The sequence below is a fragment of the Panthera leo genome, chromosome B3 (genome assembly GCF_018350215.1).
Source record: "Panthera leo isolate Ple1 chromosome B3, P.leo_Ple1_pat1.1, whole genome shotgun sequence".
Taxonomy (NCBI): domain Eukaryota; kingdom Metazoa; phylum Chordata; class Mammalia; order Carnivora; family Felidae; genus Panthera; species Panthera leo.
The window spans coordinates 60,444,335-60,464,240 of NC_056684.1; the positions used below are offsets into that span (position 1 = coordinate 60,444,335).

General features: G+C 39.8%; 2 protein-coding genes across 15 annotated transcripts in view; one reads left to right on the forward strand and one right to left on the reverse strand.

Moving 5' to 3' along the window:
• Positions 1–14,091, reverse strand: HAUS2 (HAUS augmin like complex subunit 2). Of its 5 annotated transcripts, none has more exons than XM_042942317.1 (7): positions 13,759–13,953; positions 8,267–8,359; positions 7,870–7,939; positions 5,119–5,251; positions 3,757–3,865; positions 1,840–1,939; positions 1–86 (listed from the first exon to the last, which is right to left on the reverse strand). In XM_042942317.1, the coding sequence occupies exons 1-7, from the start codon at positions 13,867–13,869 to the stop codon at positions 61–63; spliced, it is 642 nt and encodes a 213-aa protein (XP_042798251.1). In that variant the 5' UTR covers positions 13,870–13,953; the 3' UTR covers positions 1–60. The 5 variants fall into 5 exon arrangements, with proteins under 5 accessions (XP_042798251.1, XP_042798250.1, XP_042798249.1 ...); XM_042942316.1 differs by having other exon boundaries at positions 18–98; XM_042942315.1 differs by lacking the exons at positions 1–86; positions 13,759–13,953 and adding an exon at positions 13,999–14,091 and having other exon boundaries at positions 1,683–1,939.
• LRRC57 (leucine rich repeat containing 57) overlaps positions 14,064–19,906 on the forward strand; it is a 16,873-nt gene continuing 11,030 nt past the window's right edge. For 3 of the 10 annotated variants that reach the window (XR_006203619.1, XR_006203620.1, XR_006203621.1), the window contains exons 1-6: positions 14,255–14,427; positions 14,519–14,624; positions 14,731–14,869; positions 15,445–15,713; positions 17,967–18,152; positions 18,791–18,931. Coding sequence is in view for 7 of the 10 variants with exons in the window: in XM_042942312.1 (XP_042798246.1) it covers positions 14,541–14,624; positions 14,731–14,869; positions 15,445–15,713; positions 17,967–18,152; positions 18,259–18,510 (930 nt within the window). In the remaining 3 variants the exon portion in view is untranslated. Of the gene's footprint in view, positions 14,428–14,518; positions 14,625–14,730; positions 14,870–15,444; positions 15,714–17,966; positions 18,153–18,258; positions 18,578–18,790; positions 19,233–19,906 lie in introns of those variants that run through there. The other 7 variants (XM_042942312.1, XM_042942313.1, XM_042942307.1 and 4 more) reach the window with 7 other exon arrangements.

The window sequence follows — 19,906 nt, forward strand, 5'->3', positions numbered from 1 at the left end:
TAGGCTTCAAAACATGATCCTGGGTTGTTCTGGCAGTTTTTTGGCAAGGATCCTGCTTCCTTATGAACAAGTACTTTGCTCAGTCACTGTGTTGAGGTCTTCTTGTTAAGGAGTATGATGAATATAAGGATCAGTGAACCCTGGTGATACAGAGAATGCAACAGCATAAAAATACTGATGCTTACATCTTTTTTTAAAGCAAAAGAAACCACCTATGGCTTAGTATTAGCAAGTATTATTATGCCACTCTCTTTTTTATATGTACAATAATCTCAGGCAAAATATCTGAGCATTTTGTAAGGGAAACTTCTAAAAGTTTTAGATAACAGGGCTTTATCTATTCTTTGTTCTATCTTCCTTCTTTGCCTATTCATAAGGCTGCCAGGAGTTTCTTCATGTCTCAGGGTCTTCAACACCTCCCCCCTCAGGTTTGATACGTTTGGAAGATTCGTAGGATTCAGCATATCATTGTATCCATGGCTATGATTTATTACAACAAAAGCACACAGAGTAAAACAGCAAAGGGAAAAGGTGCATGGGGCAAAGTCCAGGGGAAATCAGGTACAACCTTCCAGAGTCCTCTGCTAGTTGAGTCACAGAGGATGTGCTTAATTCTCCCAGCAACCAAGGCAGAACATGTGTGAAATGTTGTCTTTCACGGAAACTCATTAGAAATGCAATGCCCAGGGTTATTTTCATGTGCTGGCCATATGTACCTTCTGCTTAGCATGCACCAAAATTCTAGACTCCCAGAAGGAAAGGTGGTCAGCACAAACCACATTGTACAGGGACACCTGGGTGGCTCAGTCGGTTAAGCATCTAACTTTAGCTCAGGTCATGATTTCACAGTTTTTGAGTTTGAGTCCTGCTTCAGACTCTGTGCTGACAGCTCAGAGCCTGGAGCTTGCTTGGATTCTGTGTCTCCTTCTCTCTCTGCCTCTCCCCGCCTTGTGCTCCTTCTCTCTCTCAAAAGAAAAAGCATTAAAAAAAAAAAAAAAAAAAGACCCCCACCAAAAACCACACTGTACAAACACGTCAGTCATAGTGAGCAATTCTTATTAGTGAGATTGGGAATGGAAGGAACCCTCCTGAAATCTTAAGTTCCCAGAAGCCAGCCAAGCAGGCTTTATAAGCAGACTCTTTTGTATGCACAGTAACTTTCCCACAGGAAAAATCAACATACTTTCAGATGCAAGAAGACTCTTCTAATTCAGAAGCAAACATTTACAAAGATATAATAGGGACACCTGGGTGGCTCAGTCAGTTAGGTGTCCAACTCTTGATTTTGGCTTGAGTCATGATCCGTGTTGGGCTCTGCACTGACAGTGCGGAGTCTGCTTGGGATTCCCTCTCTCCCTCTCTCTCTCTGCCTCTCCTCTACTTGTGCTCTCTCTCTAAATAAATAAACTTTAAAAAATAATAAAAAATAAAAAGAAGACTTAAAAGGGTCCACTGAGTGAGATATGGCTAAGGCACTCATGTTAATAAATTGTCATAGTTGTATTTGATCTTCAAGAGTTTTACTGTAAAGCAGAATGAAAATATATGAAAAACAAAGGAAAACTCAATTTGGTCTTAATGAAGTGGGAATCTTAGTGCTTTTCAATACAAAGAGGACTCTTTCAGTATTGCTGGCAGCAGAGCTTATGAATGCCCATATTACCTACAACTGGCTAGAAACAGACTTTGCATGACTATATGTAATTAAGCAAAAATAAACCATTGACAATCACTTGGCATTAACAGTTTGGATATGAACTTTAGAAGTAAAAGGTAAAGATGGCATTATAGCATCATGTTTATGAAGATAATTTTCTTCAGCTAGTATTTTGGGGATACAAGAGGAAACTTCCTTTTGTTGTTCTTGCCACTTGAGTATATTCTCTGCCAGTTCTTCTGTCTCAGTCACCAAAATATCCATTTTTGCTAAAGCCTTGCTCTGTAACATTTGAAAGAAGGGGAAAACAGGAGAAATTACATGTGTCATCAATACATCAGTATTATATCATAAATGGTTATGATAACAAAAGTTTACACCGGACATTTTCTAGCCCCTTAATACAAAGGCTTCTTAAAATTGTGCTCTCCTCATCTATTACAGCACACGTTTTTTCTTTGTGAGTTCATTTCTCTTTTGTCTTCAATTATCACCTCAAAGCAGATGACCCACAATCTATATTGTAAAACTTATCTCCTTCCTAAAATTCAGTCCTATATTTCAGTTTATTGAAAATCTCCACCTCAATGTACACTTAAGAACGCAATTTAACTGCAGTTCAACAATGATTAAAGGTTTTCTCTCTGTGCAAGGCATGTCAGAAAACAAACTCATTAGCTTTTTTGATTTCTTGCTCCTATTCACCCTGGAGTCACCAAGGCTAGATACTTTATTGCCTGGGATGTGTCCCTTGTCCAAAGAGTAGACACGTTCTAGGAATGTGACAATCTCAAAATCTACATAATCCTTTGTTTATCTATGCTTTAAATCTTTTATCTGAATGCCTGTATTTATTCTCCAAGTTTCTCTGCCATTGGTTCCTCTGCACAGTCCTCTAACCTACAGTTTTAATGTGCACAGGAAACACCTGAGGAACTTATAAACCGTGGATTCAGATTCTGAAGGTCTAAGGTGAACGAAGCCTTCAATTCTGCATTTCTAACAAGGTTTTAGGTGATGCTGATGCTGTCTGCCTAAACTTTGTGAGACTCCATCTATTCTATCCAATATTTTCTCTATTAAGGTATAATTCTGATCAAGTCACTTCTCTGTGTCCTTCTCTAAAAAACAAAACAAAAAACTATTTAAACTGTTGACTGTTCCCCCGTACTCAGATAGTAAAGTCTAAACTTCTTAGTCTGGTTTTCAAAGCATTCCATAAACTAACCCTGAATTAATCTCCCTTTCAATACCTTTAAGTATCAGCCAAAGTGGAGTACCACTCTGGCCCCAAACTACCAGTGCTAATTTTCATATCTTTCTTCACACTGCTGCTTTGGCCCATACTATTCTTTCTGATGCAAAATTCACTGATTCTTCAGTTCACTACTAACTACTATGTAAAACTTTATTAAAATATTCTTACCCCACTCTACTCCCAATCTCCCTAAAGTACAAGCAATCCCTCCCTTTTCTTTGCTTAATAGACAGCATCTTCTTTATAATTCTCTGCTGTATTCATGGCACAAAAGTAGTATTTTAAAGTAGAAAATATCCTACAGGTTTCTCACTAAATCTTGAGAATTTGGGAGCAGGGATCGGTTATATCCGTTTATCTCTCCTAACACCTATAGCAAAGCCCCTAGCACAATAAAAAGAACACGTATTTATTAAATATTGGAATTTTGGAATAAAACACTGTAAAATGACTTCTAAAAAAGCTAAAAAAAAAAGAGAGAGAAAGCATCTTAATTAAAAAAAATAATTCATTCAAGGGTTTCTGGGTGGCTTAGTCGGTTAAACATCCGACTTTGGCTCAGATCATGATCTTGGGGTTTGTGGGTTTGAGTTCTGCATCGGGCTCTGTGCTGACAGCTCAGAGCCTGGAGCCTGCTTTGTATTCTGTGTCTCCTTTGCTCTCTGCCCCTCCCTCCACCTCAAAAATAAATAAGCATTAAAAAAAATAATTCATTCAGAGTATTAGCCATCAAAAAGTTAAACAAAGAGATCACACATTTGAGCTTCTACTATAAAAGAACTAAAGAGCCAAATGCAATATAAAGTAGTTGAGGTACTTAACTGCTACTGTTAATACTCACCATTTTCTTTAGATTTTCATCTAAATGAGGGATATTTCTAATTGTTTCCAGATGGTTTTCTAATCTTTCAATGAAAGTCACTGCCAACTCCAGCAAATGTACCATGTATCTGAAAGAGGGAGAAAAAAGTCAACCATTTTCTTTTTAGTTATTTTGTGTCCCCCCCCTTTCCCTTTAATTAGGATTTTTAATAAAAGAGAATTACAAGCAACCCAGTGAGCCAATAATAACTGTTCTGCATTCATGGAAATACCAGTGATAAAAATGTCACTCTCTTTCACTTTAGGCAGAAATTAACTTGTCATCCAAACAGAAAAACAGAGACAACACTAATCCAATCTGGTACCCAACCTAATAGACAAAACTTAATGTTAATCATTTTCTCATATAAGTAAAGAAATTTCCCTAGATTAAATCTCATTCCATTTCAATGTACTCATTTTCAGTGAAGGGTGAAGACAATAAGGATAAATGTACTTGACTGAAACAGGCTACACGTAAAACCACTTTGAATCTTTGCATTTGCAAAATGCTTTAAAATCATTACTTACTTTTTCTGATATAATGTACAATATACACATTGATGGTATTTTACTGTACCGAATAGATACTGAATATACCCTCATGAATGGAATTTTTATATTTATTCTTTTACCACAAGATAAAAAAAAATCTGACACTTAAGAGAGGTACTATTGCTTGGGCTTATCCAATAAGGCACAGGTGGAGAAAGTTAGCAGTCAGATCCCAAGATGTTTGCTTCTTTACTGTTATTTATGATTCTACTTGCAATACTCTTATGGGGAGAAGAGCAAAAGAAAGCATGCCCATTCTATGGATTGGGAAACAGAGGCTTAAACAAATCATTTGCACAAGGCTTTGAAGCCTACAAACAGCAGAAATGAGATCAGACTTTTTTAAATTAGAAAGTGACTTTTCTCATTTCTTTCTTAAAGTCATTATCATCATTCCTAAAACACAGTGGGCAAAAGGAATGCCTTTCTCTTCACCACAGCTTAACTGTTTAAAAGCAAAAGGTTTTCTTTCTGGTTAAAGTTAATAATAATAATTAATGTTAACAGATACAATCACTAATATATTGTTTAATGAATTAATCTATGAAACAACTACTAAACATAAAATGCCCTCAGGAAACATGTGTAACTATTAATTTCTACTTTTTAAAAAAAAGAGTTTATTTATTTATTTTGAGAGAGACAGAGACAGAGACAGTGCAAGTGGGGGAGGGTCAGAGAGAGAGGGAGAGAGAGGATCCCAAGCAGGCACCGCACTGTCAGCAGAGTCTGACGCTCAACCAACTCAGTCACCCGGGTGCCCCTAATTTCTACTTTTTAGTTTAACCTGTGATAAACAGCTTCAATAGGCAAGTTTTCCTGGCACATGGGTTTCAACAGTCTTTGCCGCAGGGACCTCTTTTCTTTTAGCACCGCTTCCAAATGATTATTCATGTTTTGCAGAGCATTACACTTCTGAGCTACATAAACCAGAAACAGTAATTATAGTTAGTAATATAATATGACAAGTAAGTTTTAAAAATCGCTAATAATTCTTTGCTTTGATCTGACTCTACCAATGTCGAAAATTAACCCATTTCCCTCCTAAATATCTGCCCTTTGCTATCTGTAATGCCCAAACCAGTTTACTTTCAACGATTTTCTCTTACTTTGCTGACAACCAAATCCAGTGCTAAATTCTTTGTCTGCATTGTTTAACTCTACTCCTAGTTTAGTTTTTATAGCCTGCCCCGTATTCTTCACATAAAATCTCTTTTCTCATCTTGGCCTCTAATATATCTTTTTAAAGTTTTATTTATTTATTTTATTTATTTGAGAGAGAGAGAGAGAGAGAGAGAGTGAAAGTAGGGAAGGGGCATAGAGAGAAGCTAAGAGAGAACCCCAAGCACTGACAGCCTGGATCTTGCCATGGGGCTTGATTCCACAACCCTGGGATCATGACCTGAACCAAAATCAAGAGTCAGACGCTCAACCGACTGAGCCATCCAGGCACCCCTCTGCCTCTGATATTGTACATTCATATTAAAAAACAAACATTTCTCTTACAAGCTATTTCTGATTATTTCAATATTTTGCCCAGAATTCAGTTAATGGCTGCCAAATGCCTTTTTTCAAATTTTTATTTTGAAAAAAATTTTAAACTTACAGAAAAGTTTCATTGAACTCCCACATACATTTCACCCAGACTCACCAACCGTTAACATTTAGCTACATTTTTATTTCTTCTTTCTCCACATACCCATACATGTATTTTTGCTGCTCCATTTAAGAGTAAGTTGTAGAGGGATGCCTGGGTGGCTCAGTCAGTCAAGCATTGGACTCTTGATCTCGTCTCAGGTCATGATCTCACGGTTAGTGAGTTTGAGTCCCACGTCGGGCTCTGCACTGAAGACATGGAACCTGTTTGGGGATATCTCTCTCTCTCTCTCTCTCTCTCTCTCTCTCTCACTCTCACTCTCTGCCCCTCCCCTGCTCTCTTGCTCTCTCTCTCAAAATAAATAAACTTAAAAAGAAGAATAGGGGTGCCTGACTGGCTCAGGTCATGATCTCACAGTTCCTGGGGTTGAACCCTGTGTCAGGCTCTGTGCTGACAGCTGGGAGCCTGGAGCCTGCCTCAGATTCTGTGTCTCCTTTTCTCTCTGCCCCTCCCAGACTTACTCTCTGTCTCTCAAAAATGAATAAAGGTTAAAAAAAAAAAAAAAAGAGTAAATTGTAGATATCATGAACTTTTACCCCTAAAACCTGAGCATGTATTTCCCCAAATAGCATTCTCTTATGTAATCACAAGTGTCAAATTCAGAAAATTTAACATTTTTATAATACCACCAATATATAATATAGTCTATATCGACACATCATCACCAAGTAACTCAATAATGTCCCTTAGAGCAAAAAAAAATTTTTAAGTTTATTTATTTTGAGACAGACAGAGAGAGAGAGAGAGAGAGAGAGAGAAAACATGAGAAGGGGAGGGGCAGAGAGAAAGGGAGAGAGAGAATCCCAAGCAGGCTCCACACTGTCAGTGCAGAGCCTGTTGTGGAGCTTGATCCCATGAATTGTGAGATCATGACCTGAGCCAAAATTAAGAGTCAAACACTTAACCAACTGAGCCACCCAGGCACCCCAGCAAAAGAATTTCTAAGCAAGTAGTCAATCCATAACCACACCGTGCTTTGGCTATCATGTTCCTTTACCCTCCTTTATTTTTTTTTATTAAAAAAAATTGTTTTTAAATGTTTATTTATTTTTGAGAGAGACAGAGACAGAATGTGAGTGGGTTAGGGGGAGAGAGAGAGAGAGGGAGACACAGAATCCGAAGCAGGCTCCAGGCTCTGAGCTGTCAGCACAGAGCCCGATGCGGGGCTCAAACTCAAGAGCTGTGAGATCATGACTTGAGCGGAAATCGGATGCTCAACCAACTGAACCACCTAGGCGCCCCAAGTCTCCTTTATTTTTTTTTTAAAGATTTAAAATTTTTTTTTTATTTTTAAGTAATCTCTATGCCCAACATGGGGCTTGAACCTACAATCCCTAGATCAAGAGTCGCAAGCTCCACTAACTAAGCCAGCCAGGCACCCCTAGTTTCCTTTAATCTGGAAAGTTCTTTGGCCTTTGTCTTCCAAGATTTCCTGAAAAATTTCTTTTAAGTTTTTTTATTTATTTTGAGAGAGAGAGAGAGCACATGCACACACAGGGGAGGGGCAGAGAGAGGGAAAGAGAAAATTCCAAGCAGGCTCTGTACCATCAGTGTGGAGCCTGATGCAGGGCTCCATCCCAGGAACCATGAGATCATGACTGGAGCCAAAATCAAGAGTCCGATGCTTAACCAACCGAGCCACCCATACAGCTCTAAGCTTTCCTGAATCTGAGGAGTTCCTACCTTGGTCACTTATTATGCTATATGCACTAGTCAAGCCAACAGGACTTCTATTTGAGCACAGAAAAGAAGACTTTATTAGCTTTGGGGCAATACTTGGAAAAGTTATGGTATATCATAATTTTACTGCCTGGTGTTTATTTAAGGTAATCCAAGAAAAAGTTGAAATTCCAATGATTACCCATTTCCTCAAATACTTACCCAAAAAGGAAGGATGAATAACATCTGCTGCATCTTTTTCTAGTCTTAAAAGTTCAATTTCCAGGTTTTTCTACATTAGGAAGAAAAATAACACTTAGCTCATGCGGAATGCAGCCTGAAGGCTTACATTTTGGCAAAAATGGATAGTCTTTAACCTAGGAACACTAGAGGGAATGGAAGGCAGAATTTGTTATGAGAGCCTAGGGGATTTACTGCAGGTTTTTACTTTGGTGTTTAAGCCCTATTGCTGCTACTGCTATGACTACATAAATAAACATGAATCCAGCTATGTGCTAGACACTATTCTAAGTGCAAGAGAACTACTGCTGGAATCAATTACGATTTTTTTTTTTTTCCTGTACTAGAAGCAGAAAGCAAAAAGTCCAACAAAATTTACCTGGTAGATTTCAGCTTGAATGTTTGTCATCTGCTGTAGTCTGGAGAAGTTCACAAAGCAAGAAGCTGATTTCTTAGATATATTTAACATCTCCTATTGGTAAGTGAACAAAGAAAGCAGCAGTGTGTCATATAAAAAAGTTTGTGTGCCTTGAAACAGCATGTCCACACACATAAAACATGAGGATTTATCATGTGCAACATTGCCCCTGAAAAATTAAGTACTGAAGTATAACAGTAGCAATGTGTATTTCCTGTTTTTAACATCTCTATCACAAATCTTTTGCCCAAATATTTAAAAAATAAGAAAAACAAGACTTAATCACTTTGTACTACTTCCTAAAGTACCATGCACATTATGTTTGTATTAGTGACAGCTTACCAGAGAAGGCTGCTAACAGTAAGAAGGTGGAGGCTGAGGTTGTTGGAGAATCACCTCTATACAAATCACCAAGACCCAGTCTCTGACCTTCCTGAGTCTAACATTAAAGGCTTCCCCACCATGGAATCACTTATCTGATGCATTAAAAGACCTCTCTATTGGCTAGAAGTCATTCATCCTGTGTCTTTTCACATTCTCATTCTTTTAGGCAAAGGAATGTTTTGTTCAGGTGTAATTATTTTTCTAAAAACCTTACCTGCCCTTCATCCTTTCATTTTATGCAAAATATTGCTTGCATATATAGCCACCTTAAATTGCAGGTTACTTCAGAATAAGAATATTGTTCATCCTTTGGCTTCATCCATAATTTTCTGTATCCTCTTCTCCTTTTTGAGAATGGTAGCACAGGAAAAACTTTAGAGATCTTATAGGCAAAGGATTGGGAAATGAAAGCCCATGAACTAAATGAACTAAAGTGACTGTTTTTGTGCAGCCCATAAGCTAAGAACGGTTTTTATATTTTTTAATGTTGGGGAAGAAAAATCAAAAGAAAAACAGTATTTTGTGACACATGAAAACTACATGAAATTCAAATTTCAGGATCCAGGATAAACTCAAGTGTACCCATTCATTTACTTATTTCCTCTGGCTTCTTTCACACTACCACAGCCCAGTTGCAACCATATGGATCTAAAATCCTCAGATACTTATCCTCTCGCCTTTAATAGCAAAAATTTGCTAACCAATGATAACCAATTTTATAAGCACTGATTGAGTTAGGCCATGGAAGATTCAAGTATGGATGAAATAAGCTCTCTGTCCTTTAATAAGCTCATGATGGATGAAAAGGGAAAGGTATTCTTGTACTAACACATATGTGAGACGAAGGGGAAGATGAATCTAGAAACGTAGTTTCCTGCGTCATCATGGAAGATCTTGATAAATGCAGAAAATGAGAGCAACTGAAGGTTTTCTGGTGAAGAAGTAACATGATCATATATGATACATATTTTAGAAACTTAAATATTGACAGTATGGAATATAAAACTGATGAGGCTGGGGGAAAGAAGGAATGGGGAATGACTACCTAAGTGAGTATGGAGTTTCCATTGGGGATGATAAAAAAAAAAGTTTTGAAAAAAGTTTCACAACACTGTGATTGTATCATGCCACTGAAGTGTACACTTTAAGATGGTTAAAATGGTAAATTTTATGTTATGAGTATTTTACCACAATAAACACTTAATTCTGGTAACTAGCCAACAAAATAAAACAAGTAAAAACAAACAAAAACTAGGGAAGAGATGGGACTGGAGGTTAAATATTTAGACAAGGGGCTACTACAGCATTCTAGGTGAGAAGATGAGAATGTGGAATAGGTCAGTAGCAGTTAAAAAGGAAAGGAAGAGAGTGCCTGGGTGGCTCAGTGGGATAAGCGGCCGACTCTTGATTTCGGCTCTGGTCATGCATGATCTCACAGTTTGTAAGCTTGAGTCCCACACTAGGCTCCCGGTTGTTAGCACGGAGATTCTTTCTCTCCCCCTCTCTCTACCCCTCCTCGACTCAAGCTCACGCTCTCTCTCAAAATAAATAAATACGCTTAAAAAAAAAATAGGAAAGGAAGGCATAGATGTGAGTCCCTGGTGAGATAAAATTCATAAATCCTAGATGATATGGGGTACCAGGGATGAAGTCAAGTCAATGCTAACTCCAAGGATCCTGGCTCCAGTGACTAGACAGATAGATATGCCATTCAGTGAGGAAGATAACACAAGATATTTTACTGACGGCAAAACTGAGGATTGAGGGAGTAAAGCAGTATAGTTTAACTTCATTCTATGTATATCATGGCTGAAATGAGGACAAATCTAATCCACTGCATTTCCATTATGTAAGTGGAAGGTAAATAAAAGTAAAACATCTTCCATTTCTCACTGTAACTTACTCGTTCTCTTATCTCTCCATCCCTCCCTGTGTATACACTAATCTTAACCACACACATGGCAATCTAGTAAACTGTTGGGTTCAACAGCAGGGTAATGGAGCTTAGCCAAAAACATGCAAGAGAAACCAGTGGAAAAATAAAAATGTTTGAGGGAGAGCCAAAAGGAGAGAGGAAAGAAAGAGTAGCCAAATTTCCTAGAAATAGAAATTCTGTTTCTATTTCTACAAATAGAAATTCTAACTATTTGAGGATTCTGACTTAGCCCTATGTCTTTATTTTTTTTTTTTAACGTTTATTTATTTTTGAGACAGAGAGAGACAGAGCATGAATGGGGGGAGGGTCAGAGAGAGAGGGAGACACAGAATCAGAAGCAGGCTCCAGGCTCTGAGCTGTCAGCACAGAGCCTGACGCGGGGCTTGAACTCGTGAACCACGAGATCATGACCTGAGCCGAAGTTGGACACTTAACTGACTGAGCCACCCAGGCGCCCCAACCCTATATCTTTAAAAAAAGAAAAAAAGGCAAAGATTGGGGAATACAGAAAAGTCTTTGCTGTTAATGACTGCCATTAAATATTATACACTTTATATGCCAGTAGGGTAAAGGGACAATGAAAATGAAAGGATCCTGAAAACGGGAGTCTGTTTAGGGTATTTCTGTTCATTCTGTTGCTAGGCACAAGAAGCTGAAGTCCAAGACTTTTATGTGCAATATAAAAATCCTGGGGCACCTGGATGGCTCAGTGGGTTGAGTGTCTGCTTCTTGGTTTTGGCTCAGGTCATGATCCCAGGGTTGTGAGATTGAGCCTTGTGTCCAGCTGAGCTGAGCATGGAACTTGCTTAAGATTCATTCCCTCTCTCCCTCTCCCTTTCCCTCCCTTCCCCTCCCTCCCTCCCTCCCTCCCTCCCTCTCTCTTTCTCTCTCCCTGCCCACCCCCCCCCACCACAAGAAAGAAAAAAAGAAAAAGAATCCCAGTAACATTGTGCACATAATATATATATATATATATATATATATATATATATATGTATAAACTTGTGTCTGTGGGCATACTTTCTTCTTTTTTTTTTGTCCTTTCTACTTGATACTGAATTCTAGCTGAGGGACGTTAAAAGGGAGGCAGTATAGTAGAGAGTTAAGAGCAGAGCCCTTATAATGGGGGAGGGGCTACAGAGGGTAACACTGAGAAAATAACAGATATACAGTCCTATCTATATACCTGTGTGTGTGTTTGTGTGTATGTATTCAATAGAGCTGCCATGACTCACTAAAGCTTGCCAGAAAAACATGTGGGACATAAGGCCACTGAAGCCATCCTAGGGCATATATCAGAGCAAATACCCCATTTATCTTACACTTAACCATACCTTTCTTTCACTAAATCATTCCCCAATGGATAGATCAAAACAGAACAAAGCGCAAACAAACTATGTTTTCTGGAAGAGTTGTATCATACAGCAATTTTAAGCATTACTCTTAAAAAAATTTTTTTTTACTGTTTATTTATTTTTGAGAGAGAGGGAGAGACAGAGTGTGAGCAGGGGAGGGGCAGAGAGAGAGGGAGACACAGAATCTGAAGAAGGCTCCAGGCTCTGAGGTGTCAGCACAGAGCCTGATGCAGGGCTCGAACTCAGGAACCGAGAGATCATGACCTGAGCCAAAGTTGGACACTTAACCCAACTGAGCCACCCAGGCGCCCCGCATTACTCTTCATTTTTAATGCACATGGGATGATATACACTTAAGGGATAGACTAAAGAGATCCTATAACACATATGATTGTTAAGATGGTCTTAAAGAGCTGTGGTTGGCAAATCTTACCTGTAAGCAAAACAGGTAACTAATTAGTGCTACTTGAAGGACACTAGGAAGATCCTCTCCAAAACAACTTCCACCCCAACAAACAGCTTACTTATCAACGCCTAAAATTCTCTCAGATGTTTATTTCTCCTACCAATACACTCTAGAGGGATAATTCCCAAATGACTTACAGTATGAGTTTAACAAATTACTTTGTTACAGAACTAAACAATACAAGGCAGACTATTAGGCAATCCGGTAGGAAGAAAACCCAGGAGAGAAGAGAGGAAGGTGAGAACTGGGGAGTGCTGTAGTTAGGTTTTGCCTATTTTCCAATGCATTCATTTGTACCCCTTTCCTCCCCCCAAATTCATAAGGTCTGGTTACTAGAGCCTCAAGTAATCTATTAGACTTCAATAGAAGTTTAAACTCTTTCAAGATAGTTTCATAGTATCATCTATCACAGTTCATCTTAGAGATGATACAATGTGTCAGAAAAGGCAGCTCTGTGATCTATTTCACTAGTTGAGTGACCTTGGATAAATTTCTTGGTCTTCTCAGGCCTTAGTTTCTTCATCTTAAAAATAGTATATGGTAGAGGTGCCCGGATGCCTCAGTCAGTTGAGCATCCAACTCTCGGTGTCAGCTCAGGTTATGATTCCCGGGGTTTCCTAAGTTCAAGCCCCACAAGTGCTATGCACCGTCAGCGCGGAGCCTGCTTGGGATTCTCTCTCTGTCCCTCCCGTTCTAGCGCTATCTTTGTCTCTCTCAAAATAAATAAATAAACTGACTGCCTTGGACCCATAATCTCCCCCACCCTGTGTGACTCCCCTCTCTTCTACTGGCATAAAACTTGGTGTGTGTTCTCAAATACACTTTTAAAAAATTGAAAAAAAAATAGGGCATGATAGAATTCTCTAATGATTCTTCTAAGTATACAAAGTTGTGTATTTTCCATAAATCTTACATCATGTTCATATAGCTAATCTCTGCGGATGATTTTACCTTTCTACTTTCCGTTTCCTTTTTAGCCAAAATCTTCAACTTGCTCGTTATCTCAAAATTTCTTTCCCTCAATCTCACTTTCCCCATTTCCTTGTCACTTTTGCCACTTGTATTCCATTATTCCCTCACATCATTAAAGAAAAGAAAAGATGCGTGCTTCCCCTGACGCTCTTCTGTACCCAGCGCCTCCCGGCGAAAATATGCTTCAATACCTCACACCCACAAGCGTAGTTTGGGAACGTTTGTGTTGTAACTAATTATCCCTATTCCCCAAGCCTGGCACCCGTTACAATGTAGAGGAGGTAGCAATGGTGAGAAAAATCGGGGAAAGACTGGTCTTTATTATCTCTCACGAACTGACCGAGGATAACTCGCCCGCAGACACTTGAAATATCATCTTCTTGGAGCCCCGCTTTCGCACCACCACTGCAGAACGGTCACTACTGTTGCCTGGAAGGGGTTCCAACGGCATCTACTACAGTACGGCCCCTAGCCCGCACTCTCACACACACTTCGGCAGCCCAGCACCACTACCACCTCACAGCCATCTTCTGTTGCCACCGTCGGCACCCCCTTAATGACGCCATCGCCGCCCACGCACCTGAGTGACCAGCCCCGAAGCTACGAAACGGTCCAGCAGTAGCCCCGCAGCATTTGGCTCGGCCGCGCGGTCCCAGGGGTTCGCAGCAGCCATGGCTGCAAGCCACCCCCCGGATTGGCGCGGAGAGTGAGTGGAACGCACTGCGAACGCGCCGCGCAGCTCGATGACGTCACAGGGCGTTTCTTCCCGGGCGGAAGCCCGGGGAGCGCATCCCGGGAGAGTGCGGGCCGCGGGTCTTCCTTTGCTGAGCCGACTGTGAGCTGCGGGGTAGGAGGCGAGTCCGGCGCTCTCAGATCATTCGTAGGCTACAGCGGCGTCCAACCTCGGAATAGCTGTGAAAGCTGCTGGACCTGGTGGTCGGGTTCTCTGTTCTCCCTTTTCTTCCTTGCCACTTTTAGTTGGCCCCCAAGATCTAGGAGTCGGCAGGAGGTGACAGCTTGGGAACGAGACCCAGCCCAGAGGCGAATAGGGTGGCTGGGTGTCTGAACTGAGCGGTGACAGCTGCGCTTCCTTCCTGCAGGGACCTGAGCCGCGGCCCTAGGATGGGAAACAGTGCCCTCCGCGCTCACGTGGAAACCGCGCAGAAAACTGGTGTCTTTCAGCTTAAGGACCGTGGGCTGACCGAGGTGAGACTGGGAGGGGACCGACCAGGGAATTTAAAGGGAGAGGGACGGCGGGGGCGGTGAAGTTACTTGGTGAGGGATTCTCCGCGCTGTGAACCCCTTTCTCCAGTTCCCCTCAGAGTTGCAGAAGCTGACCAGCAATCTAAGGACCATCGACTTGTCCAACAACAAGATCGAGAGCCTACCGCCTATGATTATAGGGAAGTTCACTCTGCTGAAGAGCCTCTCCTTGAACAACAACAAACTGAGTATGGCTTTGGCGCCTGGGAAGCTTTTGCTAGTAGTGATCAGCTGTTAAGAAGGGTGGTTTTCTCTTACAAGCTGATTTTTGTTGTTGTTATGAAACCGTTCTGAGAGCTCAAGACGCAGGAGAAAGTCAGAGTCCTTAAAGCTATCTCTTGTAATTACATCTACAAGCCTCCTCTGGTGGTATAACGATTGGTACTGGCTTAATTTGGACTTCAAAGGGAAGGTCGTCTTTAGGATGTAATGTAAACAGAGTTAATTTTGCTGCTAATTTAGAAAGGGGGATGGAATGGGAAGGGGAGGGCCTTACAAATCCCATAAAATTGCCGTCGGATTTTGCAGAGGTCCCTTTACAATGAGCCCAATATATGCATAAATGCTTTCCTGCATTTTGATGGCGCCCTCACTTTCTGAAGACTGCGTTGGTAAAAATGCAATACTTAAAAATGGCACATGTAGGAGTTCTGTATGTGTTAACAGGAGGTATATCAGGTGGTCATATAGTTTTTCTAAATTTCATCAAAGGTGTTTTTCAGCTGTATCAGATTCAGGTTTTTAATTTTTTTTTCATTGCCAGCTGTTCTTCCTGATGAGTTATGCAATCTGAAAAAACTAGAGATGCTAAGCCTAAACAACAATCACTTGAGAGAGCTACCATCTACCTTTGGGCAACTGTCAGCCCTCAAGACCCTGAGCCTCTCTGGGAACCAGCTGCGAGCCCTACCACCACAACTCTGTAGCCTAAGGCACTTGGATGTGGTGGATCTCTCCAAGAACCAGATTCGGAGCATACCTGACACAGTGGGGGAGCTGCAGGTCATCGAACTCAATCTCAACCAGAACCAGGTCTAGAGCTTAAAGAGTTTTTTCCTACAGCATGTGGGTTATAGTCTCCTGTATAATCTGTTGTTCTCTAAACTTTAATTGTAGAGCTGGGTATGAGGCTAGATGAGAGGTACCGTCTATAGTCTGTACTAATTTTAAAGGCCAAAGTGCCATGGAATTAGTTGAGACACTGGGTGTGTTGTGTAGGTGTTTTTTTAAAAGAGTGGGATAGGTAATGGGGTGAGATAATTTCAAAAGTTAAACTAATGTCTCATAAATCTTGAATTCTTCAGATCCTCCCCAAATATGCCTCTAATCATCTAGCAAGGAGCTATGTCAGGTAGAATAGAAAAAAGGCTTTAATTCATAAGTTCTTGGAGTTAGACAACAGAGATAATTCTTTGTCCCTTTTTTGACATCTTTGTCAAGTGTGTCCTGCTTTCACTGAAAAATCACCCCTAACAGGCTTTCTGGTAATAGCCCATTTCCTTGTTTAATTGTACAGCTTTAATTGCAGTATTTGAAATTTATTTCCATTACTTTGGAAGCTTTTTGGTTAGTATGCATCTGACTGGAGAAATAATCTTTGGTCTAGACATAAGTCTTAGTGAAACATTAAACATAGACTAGGTGGCCTTTAGTTTTTTTTTGGTGCCTACACTTCTAGATTTGCACAGTCCAATCCAGCAGTCACACGCTGCTATTAAAATTCATTTAGATTTTAAAATTAATTTCATCTGATGCCACTAGCGTATTTCAAGTGCTCAAAAGCCATATGTGGCTGCCTTATTGGCTGCATATAGAACATTTCAATCATTGCGAAGCTTTATTGTACAAAACTGTTCTAGATTGTAGTAATCTTACGTTATGATGAGATTCAGTCTGTCTCTGTGGAGATTGGCCTCACCTTTTCCTTTACTCTTGTACGTTCTTGAGATTTTTGGAGAAAAATTATATTTGAAAAAACTTTTGGAAAAACATGGTTTAGCGACAAGTACTGGTTGCACACTCATTCCATTCACCCAGGCTGATGCCCTGTAATCACTGGTTCTGATTTTAGTGTGCACCAGATTAACCAGAAGAGCTTGTGAAGAGATCACTGGGTCCCTACCCTCAGTGTTTCTGATTCCGTAGGTCAGGGGTTGGGTCTTAGAATTTACATTTCTACCAAGTTCCCATGTGATGGTCTGAAATGATACCAGGCAGAGTAAATATAATTTGGTGACTTGGAGCATTTAAAGGGCAAAAGAGGTGAATGAATCAGAGACAGTTGCTTGAGTGCCTAAAAGAAGATTAGAGCTACACAGAATGGACATGCTGAGTTGATTACGATGGTGACTCATGCAAATAGAAATGTTTTACTAAAAATTGGACACATGGGCACCTGGGTGGCTCAGTCAGTTAAGTGACCGATTTCAGCTCAGTCTGAATTTCATGATTCATGAGTTTGAACCCCACATGGGGCTCTGTGCTGATTACTCAGAGCCTGGAGCCTGCTTCAGATTCTATGACTCCCTCTCTCTCTGCCCCTCCCCCACTCACACTCTCTCTGTCAAAAGTAAAAAATGTAAAATTTTTAAAAACTGGACACACAGGAGTAGACTAGACGTGAGCAGATACGAACGTAGATACAGACTTTCAGGTCTTGACAGAAGTGATGAACTTTAAGGATGTGAAGAGATCCTTAAGGATGAACTTGAAAAAGATCAAATATTAAATATTAGAGACTACTGCTTGAAAAATGTCCATAGGAACAAGGCGGGGGCAGCCAAAAACCAGGAATAATTCAAAAGAAAAACCTAGTTCTTAGGTACAAGAGGGAGTTTCAAAGAAGTGGTAGCAAATCCAACGGGGAATGAGTACAGTGAAACCTTGGCTTTGGTAGTATAGTGGTCAGCATCTATGTACAAATAAAACATTGGTAGTAAATGCACCAAAATGTTTATGATGGCAGATTGGATAACTTTTTTCTTTAAACTTATGTGATCCTCAAATTTCCTATAATGAACAGTGCTTTTATTAGAACATTTTGTTTCTAAAAAGCCACTGGTGACCTTCAAAAAGCATCTTTTTTCCCAAAAAGTGGAGGAGGAGTAACAGAAGCTGGATAACACAGGCTTCGGGAGTGAGTAGGTAGTGAGAAAATGGAGGCGGTAGAAGAAAGAACTAGGACAAATGGTCACGTTTTTGTTTTAATTTAGTAAAAAAAAATAACAACCATTATAGTAGTGCTTTTGCTTTTTCCTATGACTCTTTTTTGTTGTCGTTCAATAGATATCTCAGATCTCAGTAAAGATATCTTGCTGTCCTCGTCTTAAAGTTCTTCGCCTGGAAGAGAACTGTCTTGAGCTCAGCATGCTTCCACAGAGCATCCTCAGTGACTCCCAGATCTGTCTGCTTGCTGTGGAAGGCAACCTTTTTGAAATAAAGAAACTTCGAGAACTGGAAGGCTATGATAAGGTATGTATTAGTATACTTCATCTCTGTCCCAGAGATGAGGACAGTGAAGTAACCCCCATGAATGTATACCTACAGGATATATGCATAATCCTGTTTACATCAACAGGATTTGTTCCCCAATTTGGAGGTGGATTCTAAGAAGCAAATGGTATTGTGCCAAGACGACTTTTCCTCCAGACAGCTTATTGTAAAGCATCTTTGTCTTTTGATGAGTGTTCCTGTTAAAATATATGTGAAAAAAAAAAACAACCCAAACTATGTGTTTTATATTTGCATTTACAACAGGTTGATTTTGCAGGGAATGAAAAAGAACATATCCAATAAAAACCTAAGTGAAAATCATCATATAAAATCCTAATTAAGGGTGGCTGGGTGGGTCATTTGATTGAGTCTGACTCTTGATTTCAGCTCAGGTTGTCATCTCCCTGTCGCAGGATCAAGCCCCACATTGGGCTCCACACTAAGTGTGGAGCCTGCTTGGGATTCTCTCTCCCTCTGTCTCTCTCTGCCACTCCCCCTGCTTTCTCTCTCACACACACTTTCTCAAAATAAATAAAAATTTTTAAAAATCCTAATTAAAAAAAGGCTAATTTTCGCTTATGCCAAGATACCACATATTCTTCTTTCATGATTTTTAGTACATGGAGAGGTTCACGGCCACTAAGAAGAAGTTTGCATGATGTTCTCCAGGAGCATGGGAACCATATAGGACACTGACTTGGAATCTGTTGTAATCTGGATGAATCAGAGGCTCCTGTTGTTGTCAAGGATTATCTGCAGTAAGGAGATGATACTCTAGATTATATTTTGCTCAATGATCTTTTTCCTTTCCAGGACTCGTCTTAAGTAAGCTAAAAGAAATCAAGAGACAATAAGAGCCTTCCATTTTGAGTCATGGATAGGGCAGAGACAATGTCGATCATCAAAACCATCATTAGTCTGCCTTTAAGAAACCAGTAGCTAGTTGCTATTTATACAGTGAAGGGATGCTGCCTGGTAACAGAATCACTCCATATCACAGCTTGAAATTTCATGTTTAGTTTCAGTGTATGAGCTTTCATAAAGTTGACTGCCATTCCACCTGTGTTAACATTTTGTATTTTTATGAAATTCAAATAATTTGTGAGAGGCTACTATGGTTAATCTAAGGATTTATGATTTCATTTCAGTCCATCAATTCAATTGCAGTGTTTATACTTGGAATTTAGAATGTACATAACTATGTGACTGTCTTGTTTAAAAGTGTACTGTCAGAGAAGCACCAATACAACACTAAGAGATGTGTCCCCAAGGCTGCAGTAGCAAATTTTTTACTATTGCAGGTGCCTTACTGGTAGAGAGCTTTGAAGAGCTAAAACCATATATGCAAAACTTGTAAGATACAAAGGGTTTTAATAATCAAGATTTTCCCGAAACTTTGTTAGAAATAATGTCTTATTTCTGGTAATCCTTTTCCCTTTTTGTATTTATAATTCTAATCAAATTACCAATCAAAAAACTATCTGTATAATATTTTAAAATAACTATGTTTATAAAGCTTATTCTCTGGGTGAGAGAATATACTAAATAAAGAATTTTTAATGAACTTTGACTGGAAAAAGGGTTAATCCTTCTTCCATCAAAGGAAGAAGACAGGAGAAAATTTAACCTGTATGTGGTCCTTTGTTTGAAAGTAAAGTGATTAGGAAACATTTCATGTTCTTGTTAAGGTCGCAGGAGTACTGAAATGCCTTCATGTGACCGATAAGCATTTC